We start from the raw sequence: 15,702 nt of genomic DNA, 5'->3' as shown, positions 1-15,702 counted from the left end.
TGTTTCATTTCCGCCCTCCTGATGTAAACAATTACGTTTCCTGCTGCGATTGGCTGAGAGCTATTTTTCGTGACGCAATGTAATCACGCTTTCTGATTGGCTGATTTCACGTCTGGTCCCTCCTCGCGCAGATATTTGAAAACGGCTTTGTGAAGAAGGAAGAGAGGCGAGTGTCCGACCGAAAAAAACATAATTAAGTAAGTCATTGTTTATAAAAATGAACCACACTGGTACAAACTAAATACTCAAAGCGTCTTCTTATATTTTTGTGCGTAAGAAAAAACTGATAAAGTCAGCTAAATTGTGACCAAATAGCGATATACGTGACGTTAGCATTAACTGTTGCCACTTTGCTAACGTTTGTTAGCTCGTTTACCAGCCGGTCGCATGCCTGCAGTTTCGTCTTAAAATGCTGGCTGCACTTATGTCTTAAAGCTATACTTTGTAGCTTCACTGTCAAGTTTCAGAAAATTAACTTTTTTCTCGCCGCCTTTCACTGCAGATATGGCTCCCAGAAAAAGGACAACGAAGCAACGGAAAAACAATCCCAAGACGGCCAAGCTGGAAGCTTTTCTGGAGGATTTCGACAGTGAAGGTAAATAATGTTGTTTTTTTCTTGACTCATATAGACATTTACTTTACCACTAATCTCAGACAAGCTTGCTATATGATGCTGGGTTCAGTATCAGTTTGTAAATGATGTAAAATAGCCTCTTTTAAAATGTTTTTTTTTTTTTTTTCAAAGCTTGACAGGTTTTAGATATGACATTATTATATTGTCAAGTAAGTTTCTACAAGGTGTAGAATTTTGCTTTGGTGTTTTGGTTCATGACACAAATAAAGAATCCAAATACAATTTAAAAAGGAGAAAAAATACTACTATATCTGTTTTCAATGTGGATAACATGCAGGTTTTAAAGTAGTTTTTCACTGTAATTTGCAAAATACTATCACTGGGATGTGCAAAGGTTCATACTTTGAGGCAGTGATTACTCAACTTACCCGGGGGCCAAATAAGGCCCCTGAAAAACATATGGAAAAAATAATGCACTGTGACAGGGAAAAGGTCTTAGTTAAAACTAATATTACTAATACTAATATTAGTGTAAGTGTCCTTGACCATTAAAAATACAAGCAGAAAGGATGCTGCAACAGAAGGATACTACAACGTTGGTTGCAAATTGAGGTGGCCCCCCAACCATTTTCTAATTCACAATAAAAAAAAGTTATTCACACTGGGATTTTTTGTACTCTTAGTATATATAATGTGCCAGAGTGCAAAAACAGCATCAAAATAGAGCTTGTTGATCAAAAAGTGTCAGTGGAGGATCCCTGCAACCCTTGACAGAGATTCTAGCTAAGCCTTATGTCCTAAAATCCTATAAACATCCTAAAAACCTGAGAATGTCCTGAAATCTGAAAAATGTCCTAAAATCCTAGAAATGTCCTAAAGACCTAGAAACATGTACCGGGCACTTTTTATGAGATTTTTTTAAAGGATCCCCTGAATTTGGTTATTAAAGATTTTGACATTGTCTGACATTGTACATCTGAAAAATAAACACAGCAGTACCCTCTGGTTCGACAAATTGTAATTGCAATAGTGTTTGATTTGACCTTTCTCCACATCAGTTTCTTTAAATTTACTTGTCAGTTAGGGTTGCTGACCAATATGTAATATGTAACCTGTCGGCGAATCTCTCTTGCACATGCACATCGTTTTTCTTTCTTGACAACCTGTCAGACTTTTTACTCATAGTTTAATTTTCAAAAATAGTTTCAGTTAATGTAAAACATTTGTTAAACAAAAAAAAAAACATAGTTTTTCATTCCTTGAAGGATCATCGTCACTGATCATTATTATAGAAATTGTATTATACAGTATACTGTGAAACCTAGATAATTTGTGAGACGGTTATTGCACCAAGAAAATCTGATATCATTGCAACCAACATCAACATATATGTTGTGACCGATGTCTGTAATAAGCTAAATTGACCAGCAGTATTGATCAGGCTGTTATATTATTGTTTTATCAGTGAGCCAGTTTGAACTGCTTTATGAGCCACTGAGTAGCTTAAACTAAAACATATGTTTTGTTTTCACAGTGAAGACCAGAGTTGGACAACTGAAAGAGAAGATCAACCAGCTGCTGAAAGATGTTGACAACAGCTACAACATGGCAGTAATTAAGCTCCCCAAGGCCGTCAGACAAATGGTCTGGCTGGAACATTTAAGTGAGTTGACACAAACTTCCTCACAAATATTGCAATCATGGCCCAGATTTTATTTATGTATTTATTTAGCATTCTGCCCTGGCCTTATAGAGACATAACTGCAGGTCCTGGGTATATTTTAATGAGCCTTTACCCCTCTCTTTCTGCAGAGTCTGAGAAACCAAAGTCACCAGAAGTGGATAATATAAAGGTGAGTTGATTATATTCCTCATTATCTCATATCATGATTCTCAGTGTGTCACGGGTTTCAGCCCGTCCTGTGTTAAACATTCATTTATTGTTTGACGTGTGTCTGTTGACAGAGACAAGAGGAAGCTGCTATTGTTGAGAGCGTTGTGGCCGAGGACCACACAGTCCTTCTGAAATCAGTCAAGAAAAGTATGTTAAAACTACTTTTTGTGTTTTCTTTTTAGGTCTTTATAAATTAAAAAGTCCATCAACTGCGCACTATTACTGATGCTACTTTGGACGGGACAGACTGATTAAATTCTTTCCATCCCATCAAGAATTTAAGCTTAAAAATGTAATTAATCATTTTTTTTAAATGGATTTCATCTCATTTATTTTGTCTCCCACAGCATCAAAGAAAAAAGGTGGAGCCAAATCCAGTCCAGAGGATGAAAACACTCCAAGAAAGGTAACGGCTGATTTTCATTCGAGCGCGCATGAGAGGAAGAAAACACGGCAGAGTGTTTGAGAGCATCATTGAATACACTTTATGATGTTTAACTGCTTGTTCTTAATTCAGGGGAAAGCAACAAGGAAACCGCCAACTACATCGAAAAGAGCGAAGGCTCTGGCAGTCAGCAAGCAGAACAGCACCATCAGACGGTAAGACCTTTTATGTCTTTCTTTCTGTCTTCCTTTTTCCTACCCCTCACGTTCAGTAGACTCCGAACGTCATACTATCCTGTCTCTATCTGGATTCAGATCGACCAGGAAGCCTCTGGTCACTCCTGCCAGGAGTATGCTGGACTCTTCACTGATGATGGGCCCGACTCCCCTCATCACCCCGCGCTTTGACCCAAGGTAAACAGACATTATGATTATAGCTGCACTGCATCCGTTTTTTGGTTAAAGTCAAACCACTATTCTCCCTGTTTCTGCAAAAAAAGATGTCTCCTTCGTTATAAACTGATGCAGCACATATTGTTTTGTAATATGCATCAATAAAGTTTTGGAGAAGGGTTGTCTGGTTGTTAGGGGTACGGGTTGGCTCCATTATTTGTGTTCCTGATGTATTAGAACCATAAACAGGGTTCCCGCAGATCCTTAATTTCATTAACCTAAAAATAACGTCTGAAACGTTAGTTCAGAGGCGACCAGTAGCTCGGTTGGTAGAGCGGGTGCTCCATGTACAGAGGCGTTGTCCTCGCCGCTGCGGGTTTGATTCCCTTTACTGCATGTCATCCTCCTCTCTCTCCCTTTCACACTTAAGCTTTTCTATCACTAATAAAGGCAAAAGCCCCAAAAAATTCTAAAAAAAATCAGTTGGTTCAGTCTTTCACAAGTCTTAAATATGGTGTGGACGTGGAAAGTAGGTTTCTATGAATCCCCCTTTTTGTTGCATTTTAAAATCTCAAAATAATTGGTCGTATATATCTCTAACATCTCCATTGAAAAAAAAATTAAAATTCACCAAATAACTCTGGCATTGACTTCAGGCAGATGAGGGTCGTGGAACCAACAAGAATTATGTTAAATTGCAATAAATATTTGGGGGAAAAATGTCAGTTTTAACAGTTTCAATTTAAAAGACACGGAAAAGAGCGTGGAGCCGTTCCTTTAACTTCTCCAAAATGAAGTAAATGAAAACCTTGAAGCAACGTGGTAAACTGTTGAAATGTAAGCGAGTGTGTGTTTTATGCAGTGATTTACTACTTGCATCTGCGTCTGCCTTTATGTGCTATATTCAGCATTTAATATCGAGGCAGAGATTCCTGTACAGGTAATGCTCTGTGCTGTTGTACATATTTTTATGAAAACACAACAGACAAATAAATGCCCAGATTATTGCATCAGATCTCAGGCTGATCTTTAAAGCACTCATTCTTTTGTTCTTATAGATCTGATCTGTAAGCGAGTTTAGCATCTTTTATGTTTTATTCATTATGAAAGCACTGGAGACTTGTTTTCATGGCTGTCTCACTAATTTGAAATGCTGCTATAATGATGCATCAAGTGCAGTTTTTACTCACTCAGATCTTCCTTTAAATCACTGACATTACACACAGTGAGGGGTTCATCATACTCACCTTTCAGTCTTTATTTCCTCAGGCTGCCTAAGACCCCCGCCGTGAGGATTCCCCGCCACAAAGAGAGGGTTTACAGCATTTCAGTCAACGGCTCGCCCATTGCAGCAGGAAATGAGGACATTGTCATCAACGTCCCGGTCGGCAACGGAGAGGTGAGTGTGCGCACTCCTGGAACCTCCTGAACAATGTTTAATTTAAGATTTTTCTATTGGAATAGAAATCACTTTATATTCAGATTCTTGGAAATGAATAGAACTGTTAATATAATTTTATATCCACGCTGCAAAACTTGACTCTACTCTATGATATGACAATACTGAGGAACTTCAAGTAATTTATCTCTGTGTTATTCCTGTATTTATTTTTGGTTAGACCACTGTTTTATGTATTATATGAATTGTGCAAAATGCGCTGTAATTTGCTAACTAAATGTTTTGAAATGTTTTTATCCAGAGCATTCAGCTGTTGGCCAGTCAGATGGACTCAGTGGATCTGTCTCTACTGGACGAAACTGCTCTGAAGAGCATTCGGCTGCTGCAGGTATATTTATCACCCCTGTAGTGTCACTATGGACCTGTTTTCCTAGATTCAGGCCTAACACACCCTGTTAAAAACATATCATGCAAATCAAAATGAAAACACAAAAACATAACTTAAGCCACGCCAACAGGCGGCTATATAACCATGACTCAGCCTATTCAGTTTATCAGATGTGAAATATTTGTATGTGCTTTTATTCTCATTGTTTTTTGCTTGTTTTTTCTTGTTGACAGAATCGGCTCACAACCCTGTGTGGAACATCAGAGTGACCCGACCGTCTGCTGCTGACTTGTACATTACTTTTAAGAAATTTTATCCTTATTTCAAAGCTTCACCTCCTCTCTGGCTGGTTCTGTTTTTTTTTTACTGATAGGGGAGATTTTAAAAGATGTAACATACACAGGTTTTATAAAAACCATGTTTTGTCAGTGCTCTGTTTTACTGGATAAATTCCAGTAAATGTGTTGATTTAAAGAAAAAATCAACACATTTACTGGAATTTATCCAGTTAATGAAAACTGTCAAATGTATAAATGTTGTTGAAATGTATTTTACCATATACTACTGTTTCATTAATTTACTTTTGTAAGAGTCGAGTTAACAGCCCGACCTAATTAACCTTTTCATTTTTATTGGGTGTCACCTCCTGCTTTTGTAGCTTTAGGCGTAATCTTTGCTGGAATTCTGCCTGTTTGTCTCATTTAGGTTTTTTTGTGGTCTTTCACTCCTGTTGTCCAGTCAGACTTGTAAAGTTTGGGTATTAGCTGTCGTGCATGCCCTCTCAGACAGTTAATTGACAGAGCTGCACTCTGCAAATATGATTTACTGTTCATTCTTTGATCTGTAAGTACACTCTAATCTTACTTTTTTGTGTGAATCAATAGTCCTCTGTGTACATAGATCACTCTGTCTGCCAAACTGATAAACGATTTTCACCACAGCTTTACATCTGTGTGATGGTTCATTTGGGATTGCAGTGTGCTGGATGGAAAGAGTGGATTAGTAATTGGGCAGGGTGTCTACAGGTATTTAAAAAGTCTTATGTCTTAAATTAAATTTATTTAATACTAGGCCTATTTTATTTTATTTTTATTTGAAATTCAAAAGCATAAGGACTCAAGAAGCATCATGACGGAAATCTCCCAGAGGATAGCATGAAAAAGCATTAATACAATGTCCAAAGTGATCCTTGATGAAAACAGCAAACAATACATAGACACATATACAAACAAACAAATAACGTAAACCTACTCGCTTGTGAAGCAGCTCCATGTCCATGGCTCAAACTCTGATTGTCTCCTTTCAAAGGTGAACCATCACCCCTCCACAAATCCTCCCTATTTATTTACCACACCAACAACTATATTCCTGCATACTTAACGTTACGTTGACCTGTAATGCTTGAATAAAGACGATTTCTCCAAAAGTCCGTCTTAATTTTGGTTAAATCATTTTTGAAAAGATCCTAAAAAGCATTGAATCTGAATGCACAAATCTATTTAAAAACAAACAAGAAAGCTATACAGACCTCAAACTATAGTAGAATTTGTATCTAATAAAAACAAATGAGGTGTATTATTTCTTGGTTTGAATCTCCCTCCTACAATTTAATGTATTAGTTTTTGTTTTATGTTCTTTTTATGTTTTTGAAGTTGTTTCAGAAATGATGCTATGAAAAAAACATATCTGCACATTCAAATCTGTGCAAAAATCATGCCTTACTTTGCGATCTTTGGGTCAGAGACCTTTTTTAAGGTGGAAAGCTTGCATAGTAAACAGGAATTTTGCACAGATTTGAATGTGTGGATGTGCTAGCAAATACTCCATGAGCAGTGTTTTTCCAAGACTGATGATCATTTTTCATTATTTTAAAATGAGTTGTTGTTTTAAAATGAAATGTCTGTACAAAGTACTTTGCAATTTGAAAAATGCTCAATTAAAAAAAAAAGTATTTAACTGAAAAACATTAAGCCAATCACAGTGTTCCACATCATCTAAAGTGGACTGCATCACAGCCACTTTCTCAACAAGCATGGAGGACCGTGAGGTAAGTAGGAAGCACAAGACACATTTTAATCTATTAATCCTGTTGTTAAAGTACATAATTTGTGTTTAAACTGTTGTCAAAGTAAACATGAGACATATACATGTCAAAATATCGTTGAAATCTTTAAAAGCTTTCTTTCAGGATGTTTTGAATGTAGAGGCTCATGTGTGCACACCTTCACCTTGTTATTACCAGTAATTCTAATATTTGATGGTGGGAGGTGTCGTCTTATAGACTAAATACACAGACTAATTGCAACTTCAGCACCTGGTTTCTGATTTGCCTCACCAGTGTTATATATGTATATATTTTTTTAAATGTTCTTTGTTCTTTTATTTAAAAAAATGTAAAAAGGTCTTGGACAGAAAAAGTGGATGTACCTGAAGAGGGAAGTTAAATCTGAAACAATGTTATGCACGCATAAATCTTAAAAGTATATGTATAACAATTTGTGGTGTGATTTTGTGGAATGGGCTGGAGGAAGAAAACAAAATAACAATATCAAACAGTTTTAAAAAGATGTACAAAAAGGGATTTTTTGTGAGGCACAGAGATGAGGAAAGGGGAATGGCTTGCTAATGGTGATTATAATATTATATATATAATATATAATTATAATGGTGGCTCTTTTTTTCATTTTTGGGTAGTGTTGTTGATTATATATGTATATCTGTAAAGCATGAACAGGGTGGTTTAGTTGTGGCGCAGAGAGTTTGTGATTGAGCGTTTATTGGTTAGAATAGCACAGGGGTCGGACTAGACAAGCATCTGCTTCTTCTTCTTACTCCTTTTTGGACATGAAATGTTATTTTTAATGCTTATTGAAACACCTTTACATGCATTCACTGTTATTTTTGTTTGTTTTTTACATATACATAGCATTTTACTTATTGATTATTGTTTTAGGTGTTTTGTAAAAAGCATATCCAATTAAATAACATTCAAAATGATACCATAATTATGTATTAGTTGTATTTATTGGACAAGTATTTTCACTGAGATGCACCTTTGCATAGTGACCAGCAGCTGGCAGCATTGCACCAGAGAAGTTTGATGTCAGAAACGCTTCCTCTGACTTTGGTTTTTCCAGTTGTAATCTGCCCTCAGTAACAAAGCTGTGGCCATAAAACCAAAAACTGAAGTAAAACTTGTTTTAGCACAGTTTCTTTCGGCATTAATTACAATCTCATTGCATGTATGAACCTTAAACGCTGTGATATATTGTATTTTTTGGTATTTGAATCTTGTGCATCATTTTTTTGTTTACAAGAAAACAGTTGATTGCTTTCTTGTGCAACACTGCTGAGCTTTTAGTTCATGGTGGCAGACAGCTTGATAAATGTAGTGTTCAGTGTTGTTCCGCTTCTTTTGTGAGTAATTCTCCTCTTTAACTTAACAAACTCTCACTTTTGCTTATGTAAGAAGTTTCTCTTGTCCTTTCACGACTTTGTTTACACAGAGGGACATTAGTGGCTCACGTGACGTGCTGTTGGCAGGAAGTGGCAGCCTGTCCCGCTGCTGGCACTGAAACCTGCACTCTGACCTTCGGGGACATCATAACGCTGCCAATTAGAAGCTTGTTAAGCTTCGTTAGTCCTGATGAGCTCGTTAGGGTTTCCACCTGGGATGGTGAAGTGGGTCAGCCCAGGCCTCACCTTGGGCTCAGACAGACAAGCATAACTCTTTTCGCTATTCCCGCCGGATTCTCATGCATCATATGCTAGCAAGCCACAGCGTGGGAACTCTGCGCCCCCCAGCTGAACGCCGGGCCGGGTCCCTTCCATCTGTATCCATCTTAGGCGCTTTATCATAGGTTGTCTCTCGCTGTGCAAACTGTGCTACAGAGGTAAAAACCAAACTCTGCATCCCTACAAACGACAGATGTTGTGGTCAGCGGTGCGTGCAGTTCAGCTCCCTCGTTAGCGGAGCACCGAGCCCTCGCGCACCTGCTCTACATATCATAGAATTTTCCTACTTTTGCCTCTGAATGGATTGGATCCTTTTTTTCATTCTCTAGGTGGGTGGAAAATTGCCATTTTGCACGGATGGCTTGCTTTTCAGTAAGCACGCAGGCAGTGGCGCAGTGACAGGTGCGGTATGGATGGGGCGGATTTTGAGGTCACAGAGCAACACTGCTACATAAATCATCCGCTGAGATCTTCAGGATGAGGGACTGGAAGCTGAGATAGTGGAGGGGAGACACACGGTAAAGAGACGCTTCGACACAGAGCAAGCAGCTCGATATCAATGACTATTTTGTGCAATTCTAAAGCAGTCCAAAGAAAACTGAGAGATTTAAAGAGACGCATTCGTGCAAAATTAGTATTTTAAGGATTCTTTAAAGCTGCGTTCATCAACATTTTGTGTTTTTGACTGATATATCTCCCACTGGCAAAATGGCTGGTTAATTTTCTTTAACCCTAATTAGGCAAATATTTAATAAGACTAAAAAACACAAAAACTCCCATTTATTGCAAAAAAAGTTTTTTCATTCACATGTGGTGGTATTTCGGGCAATTTGAAAAATATTTCGCAAAACTGCATTGGAAACACTTTTTTAGCTTTATAAATCACATGATGCCATAGCTACGAGCTTGTTGGTAGGAACTGGCTCTCTCAGGCATGATGCAGCAGGCGCTACAAGAAATGTTACTGAATCGCATTACTCTTCAAAAGTTGAGCTGGTCATCCGGATGTTGTGAATCCACAGTTTCCTCTGTGAAATCGTGGACTAAAACCTCCCAGAAGTTGCCTTTCCATTATCGCTTGCTTGACACGGCTACGACTCGTGGCTGCAATAGAAATAAACCTGCTAATGTTTTCAACATCCATCGCCGTGCTCCTTCGAATGTTATCTCGAGAGAAAAAGTCACATAACGTCACTCAGTGGAAAAGCAGTCATCTTGCAATTGTATTTTATTGTCGTTTTGAAAATATCGCTTAAGTTTTGCACAAATCTGGAAACCGGTCTATTAACTTTCACATTAAAGTAAAGTCTGATAAAGCAATTAATTTAGCTAATTTAAGAAAAGCTTGACATTGATGTCTTGCGTTACTTAGTGGGCTGCTACAAATATGTAACACAACCAAAAAAGCTAATTTAGGTTATTTTTCACAACAGTCGAGGTAAAGGCGTTTGCACACCAAATCTATATTTTTGGCACATTTTTTTTTTAAATCTGTCAGATATAAAGTGTTATACACGGAAACTATGCATACTGAGTGAGATGTGCTTTATTGTTCGATCTCTTGTGACAACTCAAAACAGAAGGACACATTTTCTTTCGTACTTCTCTTCACTGGATGTAACTCCCTTTGCTGTTGTTCTCTGCCGGCGTCATGCATTTGGTGCTTTGGCTGCCTGAGTTATAAAGTGATGCGGTGCTACTATTACATTGCACTCTGCTGTAAGCGTCATTACTGCTGTTGTGCATTTCTGGATAGGCTAATGTTGTCTTGTCTTTGTTGTGGACGATTTGAAAGAGGGACACCACTTCCGTATATTTAGACTCCATGTTCTTGCTGTCCGCATTTTCTTCACTGTTTCACACAACTCTGGATGCACGCAAAAAAATGCAGAAAACTAAACCTGTTCCAAAAACCTTGATGACAGATGAAAGTTTTAAACTTCATGTATAAATGTGATTTACACATTGGGTCGTATTACTTTTAAACGTCTTTTCTGGACAAAAGTATGGACAAGCTGTGAAAAGACTTTAATCATGTTGGAATTTAACGAGAACTGGAGTGAGTTGGAGGTGCTGAAGTGCTTACTTATTTCCTGGTTTTAGGACTCATTACTCTATATGGCAATAATAAGTTAGAGTTGTGCTTGCAGGTTGTTCCAAGTATCCCAAAAAATCAGTGAATACTGCTTTAAGCTGCATTAGCGCTCCACGATCCTTTTCTTTACCTGTCCTTTGGTCTTCTTGTTCCACAAAAGGCCCCCACAGTCCCATCTCTCTGCTCCCAGCTCCACCCTTTCACCCCCTTTACCTCACCCTCCCTCTCTCATTTTGTATTCCTTAAATCTGTCATCATTTTCACATGTGTCTGACACATGAATGTGGCGTATTTCTCAACAAAGCTGTTCCCTCCCCTAACTACTGGAGCCGTGCTTAATTGAGCCCCCAGACCTGGGGAAGCTGCCAAATTTGCTGCCAAGACGAATGAACCTGGCAGAGGCATGTTCTCGTAGCAAAATTAATTCTCTTGTGCGTCGAGGCCTCCTATGAATCCCATCCGTCAAGTGCCCCACTAATCGATTTATTCACGTGCCCACACCTCCGTCTGCCACCGTCTCTCACTCATTTCATACTGAGCCAGCCAGGGGTCGAGACTCATCTTTAGCTAAGTCGGTTTGTCAGCATAAAAGCCAAAGAGGGAAAAATGTCACTGAATGCTTTGTTTTGTCCGTTTCTGTGACGGCGCGTTCGGAGGACACAGGCTGATGGTGAAGTGAGGTGGCAGACGGGAGGAAGAGTTAAATGGGACTGAACAGCCCCCGCATGATGCATTCTGGGCATGTGTTCGTCTGGTGGCCAGCAGGGTCCTGATGGCGTTTTGATGGGCGGCCCCTCTGTCGCTCAGACACCCCTGACGATGGGCGGGGCGGAGAGGAACATCTGCTGCCAAAAAAAAAAAAAATCCTGTGGAAATTAGGCCCCGAAAATAACGGGCTACTCTGAGGAGATGCAGGAGGTTAATGCTGATTTAATGTCGACATTTGCTGATTGCACAGAGACAAACTTCTGCTTTAAGGGCCCCTGGGTGACTCTGAAATTCAGACAGCATTTGTTTGCATTAAACATGTTCTGTTGTTTAAGAAAGTGCTTTAAAAGTCAGGTGTTCATTTCGTGATTTGTGCAATTGTCAGGTTTGTGCAGATAGTGTGGTGCAGTGTATTCATGGGAAAACAAACCAAAAAGAAGAGGCTCTCGCTTGTACTGTAAATTGCAGGTGCAAACACTATGAAAAGGGAAATAATGTATCAAAATAGTAATTTTTTTGTATGTGGATAACTGTATGGGAGTGACAGTTTTAGTTGGAGCACTAAAATGAGTTGAAATGTGAACATTAACCCTTTGAAACCCAAGCAAGTTGGCTTAATTTGTTTGTTTGTTCACATATCTTTGTTTTGCTTTTTTGTAGGTTTGAGCCAAATATTCATGGCATGAAGAAATGGAAATTTGATGGCTTTGTGCTGCAGTTCCATAGAGTTTCCACTCTTGACCATCGTGTTGAAACGTTGTTTTGCCCCTCAGGGCTCCGTGCCGGTCACATGACTGAAAACTAGGAATAAGACTTTGAGACTGGATATTTTATTATCGTATGTGTTTACCAGCAAGCAGTGTTTCTGATTTTGTCAGTTTATAAAACTCCCTTTGTTTGCCATTTTCTGCCTGTGAACAGTTGGTGAGTCAAGGGCACAAACTTAGACTTTCCTAACAGGGCGAACCAAAGGCTGCATGCAGAGAGTTTTAATGTGGAAAGCACTGATAGTGGGGGCATAAACCTGCGCTCTCTGCTGTCATTCATTCCCATGCTGGACCTGGCCTGGGCGGGTTGAAAACAAGCTTTTCTTATTTGGTTAGACGAATATGAGATGCAAATATCAGGAAGGGTGACAGAGCAGGGATAAAATAAAGTGAATTCTCAGCCCATTCATTACCTCCATCAAAGACAGAAAAGGAAAGTGACCATAAAATGAGCGCTGGAGCAATGGCTGGGATTGCCTTTGAGAAATAATTAAAGCCTCTTTGCAATGCTCCCCAGCCTCCGGGAAAAATCCCCATCTTCTCTGTGGTCTACAATTGATGTTTGGTTTACCAGCCCCTCTGTATAAAGCAGACCTTCAATAAACTATATCACCCTATTTGTGAGAGTAATACAGCCCAGTGCGGTCCTCAATTAGGTATAAATGACACAGCAAATTGGAAAATTAGGAGGAGAGGGAAGGATAATTTGCTCCAAAACAGGCTAAAACCAATTCATTAGGAGACCAGGAAGGAGACAAAGGGTCCGCTTCTGTCCTCCAACAGAAAATCCCACTTTAAGTTCGGATGCCTGACTGTTCACCTTGCCACAGGCTGCGTTTGGAGTTTGATCTTATCAAGTAATATGACTCATGTATGTTGGAAATAGTGTGTGTACAGTAATGGTTGCACTAATAGGGGATGCGTGACAATAAATCTCAATTAATAACTCAAAGCTTAATATTTCCCAATCAGACAAATCTTAATCATAGAAGAAGATAACATGTCCTCGGACAGCAGACACTGTCTGCAGATAAAACACGATTCTGTAAAAAACAAACACAGGTCACAACAGGGGAGTGATGAAGAGTGATGCTCTGCTCATGTTGCAGATGGCGCAGAGTTCGGATGGCTGGATGATCTGTGTTTTGTTCACACTGGTGAGTCTCTGCGTTGCTTAAGTATCTTTTCATTGCTCAGAAGGCCCAGTAAATTACCACATTAGTACAATGTAAAATATTCATAAGCACCTTAGAGGTTAGGACTTAAAAGTTATTCAAAGTCAAAGTAACCTGTGTAAAACAAAAGTGCCAAAACTGCACTGACATACACACACAGTGCGATTATTATTATTTGGCCGTGGCCACTGTGTGTTTTTTAGCACGTTATGTCTGTGTGTCTGTCAGTAGTTCCGCAACTTTGGTCCAGAGTGAGATATCTCAACATTGAATTGTCATGAAATTTTCGTACATGCTTCTCCTAAATGACATGAAATTTGCGACAGATTAATTATAATAATAATAATAATAATAATAATAATAATAATAATAATACAAATTTATGGTCCCCAGATGATTAATCTTAGTGTAGATTCAGGTTGTGCTTTGTGCTCATTTACAGATGTCAGCATGTTAACATTGTAAACACTTAATAAATATTAATGTGCTCACATTGTCATTGCATGCTGATGTAATCATTTGCCTCAAGGCACCATTGTACCGTTAGCATGGCTCAAACTCTCTAGTCGTGTTTTTATATTGAGAAGTAAATGGACAGGTTCTACAAAAAATACCTCTATCTCTAGTCAATAGTCAAGCTCTTGTCCCACCTTTCTGCGCCTCAGCTCACTTTCTGAGTTTGAGAGAAACTGTTGAAGAAGTGTTTCAGACAGTGTAAAAGCCGAGCTGACAGTTTGTCATTGAGCATTTGGTGGTATTTTCAGCGACAGACCAGCAACAACAGGAACGGAGCTGACACTCGCTGTTAGGATGTTTTTCATTTCCTATGTAGGAAAAGTTCACAGATTTCAGTTGCGGTTTTGTCTAAAAGTTGGCTTCAAGTGTGGACCTTGATGTTACCATTTGGCCAAGACTTTTGCTCTGTAGTTTTCCTTTCACTGCTCCCTTATCTGTGATTTTATAAGCTGCGCTTACAACCCATATGCATTTTATAACACACACATGTTGTGTTCTTTAGGGCTCCAAAGACGCCTGCTTTTTAAGCTACCTGATGTCAGAGAGGTCAGTTTAAAAGAAAAGCTTCCTCCTTAAACTGTTTGCTTGCAGAGTGCAGATGTGATGTGGCCTCAGCTCCTGTCCAGGTGTGTACTTGTGATTCTGGGCACAAAACAATGCAGATATGAAGTTAGCGATGATTATATTGGTGCTGTGAGACAGCGACACTCTCACAGTGGCTCTTGGATCATTTGAGAAACACCTGTCTCTGTTGGATTCACGGCAGCAGACCTACATGATAAAATAAGTTTTGGGAATCAATTTGTCTTCATTTCCAGACTCTCTTTTTATTAGATGCAGTGGTGAGTGATACGATTAGGGGGGTCTGATTCGAGAACTGCTGCACGATGTGCCACTTCACATATCACACACAAATAAAAAATCTCTTCCTAGGAAATAAAAGTCTGTCTTTACAGAAGAGAATAGGATAAAATGTTGGCAATTAATATTCCTTTCAATCATTTAAATGTCCAACAAATATTTCTATCAATTCTTGTGCAACATATTTGCAATAAAAAACATCAGAGCCTTTTAACATTGCAGAGAAAAACACCGAAATGCAGCCAGAGACGGACGGATGTCCGACAACAAGATGTGTCAACAAAATGTGCTGCTGAAAGACTGGATCAGGCAACTTTAAAACTTCATTAACATCCTTTAGAAAGTAGTTTTGTGGTACAAGTCATCCGTCAATAAATAAATCTCTCCCCATGAAAGAAGGAGATGTTTGACTTTTTAACTTTGGGAGTTTTCAGCTGAACATAGTGCACGTATTGATTCAGTCTCTTCCTTCGTAACGGGTGTTGCTTTACTGAGAAAAAGAGAGGCAGAGACAGTTTTTGATACACAACAAATCTCTGTGCCCTGTAAAGGGTCATTTTACATTACAAGACACAGATATGTCGAAAAGTGGCAAAACCAACATTATTTACAGGTGTTTGTAATTTGAATGAACTGATATTTTAAAGGGGCATCAACTTGTTTTGGGGGTTTTTTTGCTGCTAGAACAAGCTGAAAAACATGAAGAAATGTTTTCAAAAACACATTTAAGTGTTTTGTTTAGCTGTAAAATGTGAAAGCATGTGACCAGACAACATAAGAGGCAATGCTGTAATGGAATATTGATTAATATTT

At 38.8% G+C, this 15,702-nt stretch overlaps 1 protein-coding gene across 1 annotated transcript; it reads left to right on the top strand.

The window, feature by feature from the left end:
- The first annotated feature begins 62 nt into the window (after nt 1-62).
- cdca8 (cell division cycle associated 8) lies at nt 63-5,978 on the top strand. Its single transcript, XM_042506808.2, has 11 exons — nt 63-197; nt 503-595; nt 2,109-2,237; nt 2,387-2,427; nt 2,540-2,615; nt 2,816-2,874; nt 2,986-3,068; nt 3,168-3,266; nt 4,515-4,644; nt 4,946-5,032; nt 5,266-5,978. The coding sequence occupies exons 2-11, from the start codon at nt 505-507 to the stop codon at nt 5,299-5,301; spliced, it is 831 nt and encodes a 276-aa protein (XP_042362742.1). The 5' UTR covers nt 63-197; nt 503-504; the 3' UTR covers nt 5,302-5,978.
- The last annotated feature ends 9,724 nt before the right edge of the window (nt 5,979-15,702 follow it).

This window comes from Plectropomus leopardus, chromosome 17 (assembly GCF_026936395.1).
Source record: "Plectropomus leopardus strain MGB_pleo_1.0 chromosome 17, ASM2693639v1, whole genome shotgun sequence".
NCBI classification, from domain to species: Eukaryota; Metazoa; Chordata; class Actinopteri; order Perciformes; family Serranidae; genus Plectropomus; species Plectropomus leopardus.
Note: the sequence above shows the minus strand (reverse complement) of the source record. Positions and strands in the feature narration are given on the sequence as shown.

Bases quoted from the DNA above. Each gene is read 5' to 3' on its own strand.
- cdca8 (XM_042506808.2), top strand. From the start codon at position 505: ATGGCTCCCAGAAAAAGGACAACGAAGCAACGGAAAAACAATCCCAAG. The intron at 2,238-2,386 runs GTGAGTTGACAC...CTCTTTCTGCAG, and splicing joins GGTCTGGCTGGAACATTTAA to AGTCTGAGAAACCAAAGTCA. The intron at 2,875-2,985 runs GTAACGGCTGAT...TTCTTAATTCAG, and splicing joins ATGAAAACACTCCAAGAAAG to GGGAAAGCAACAAGGAAACC.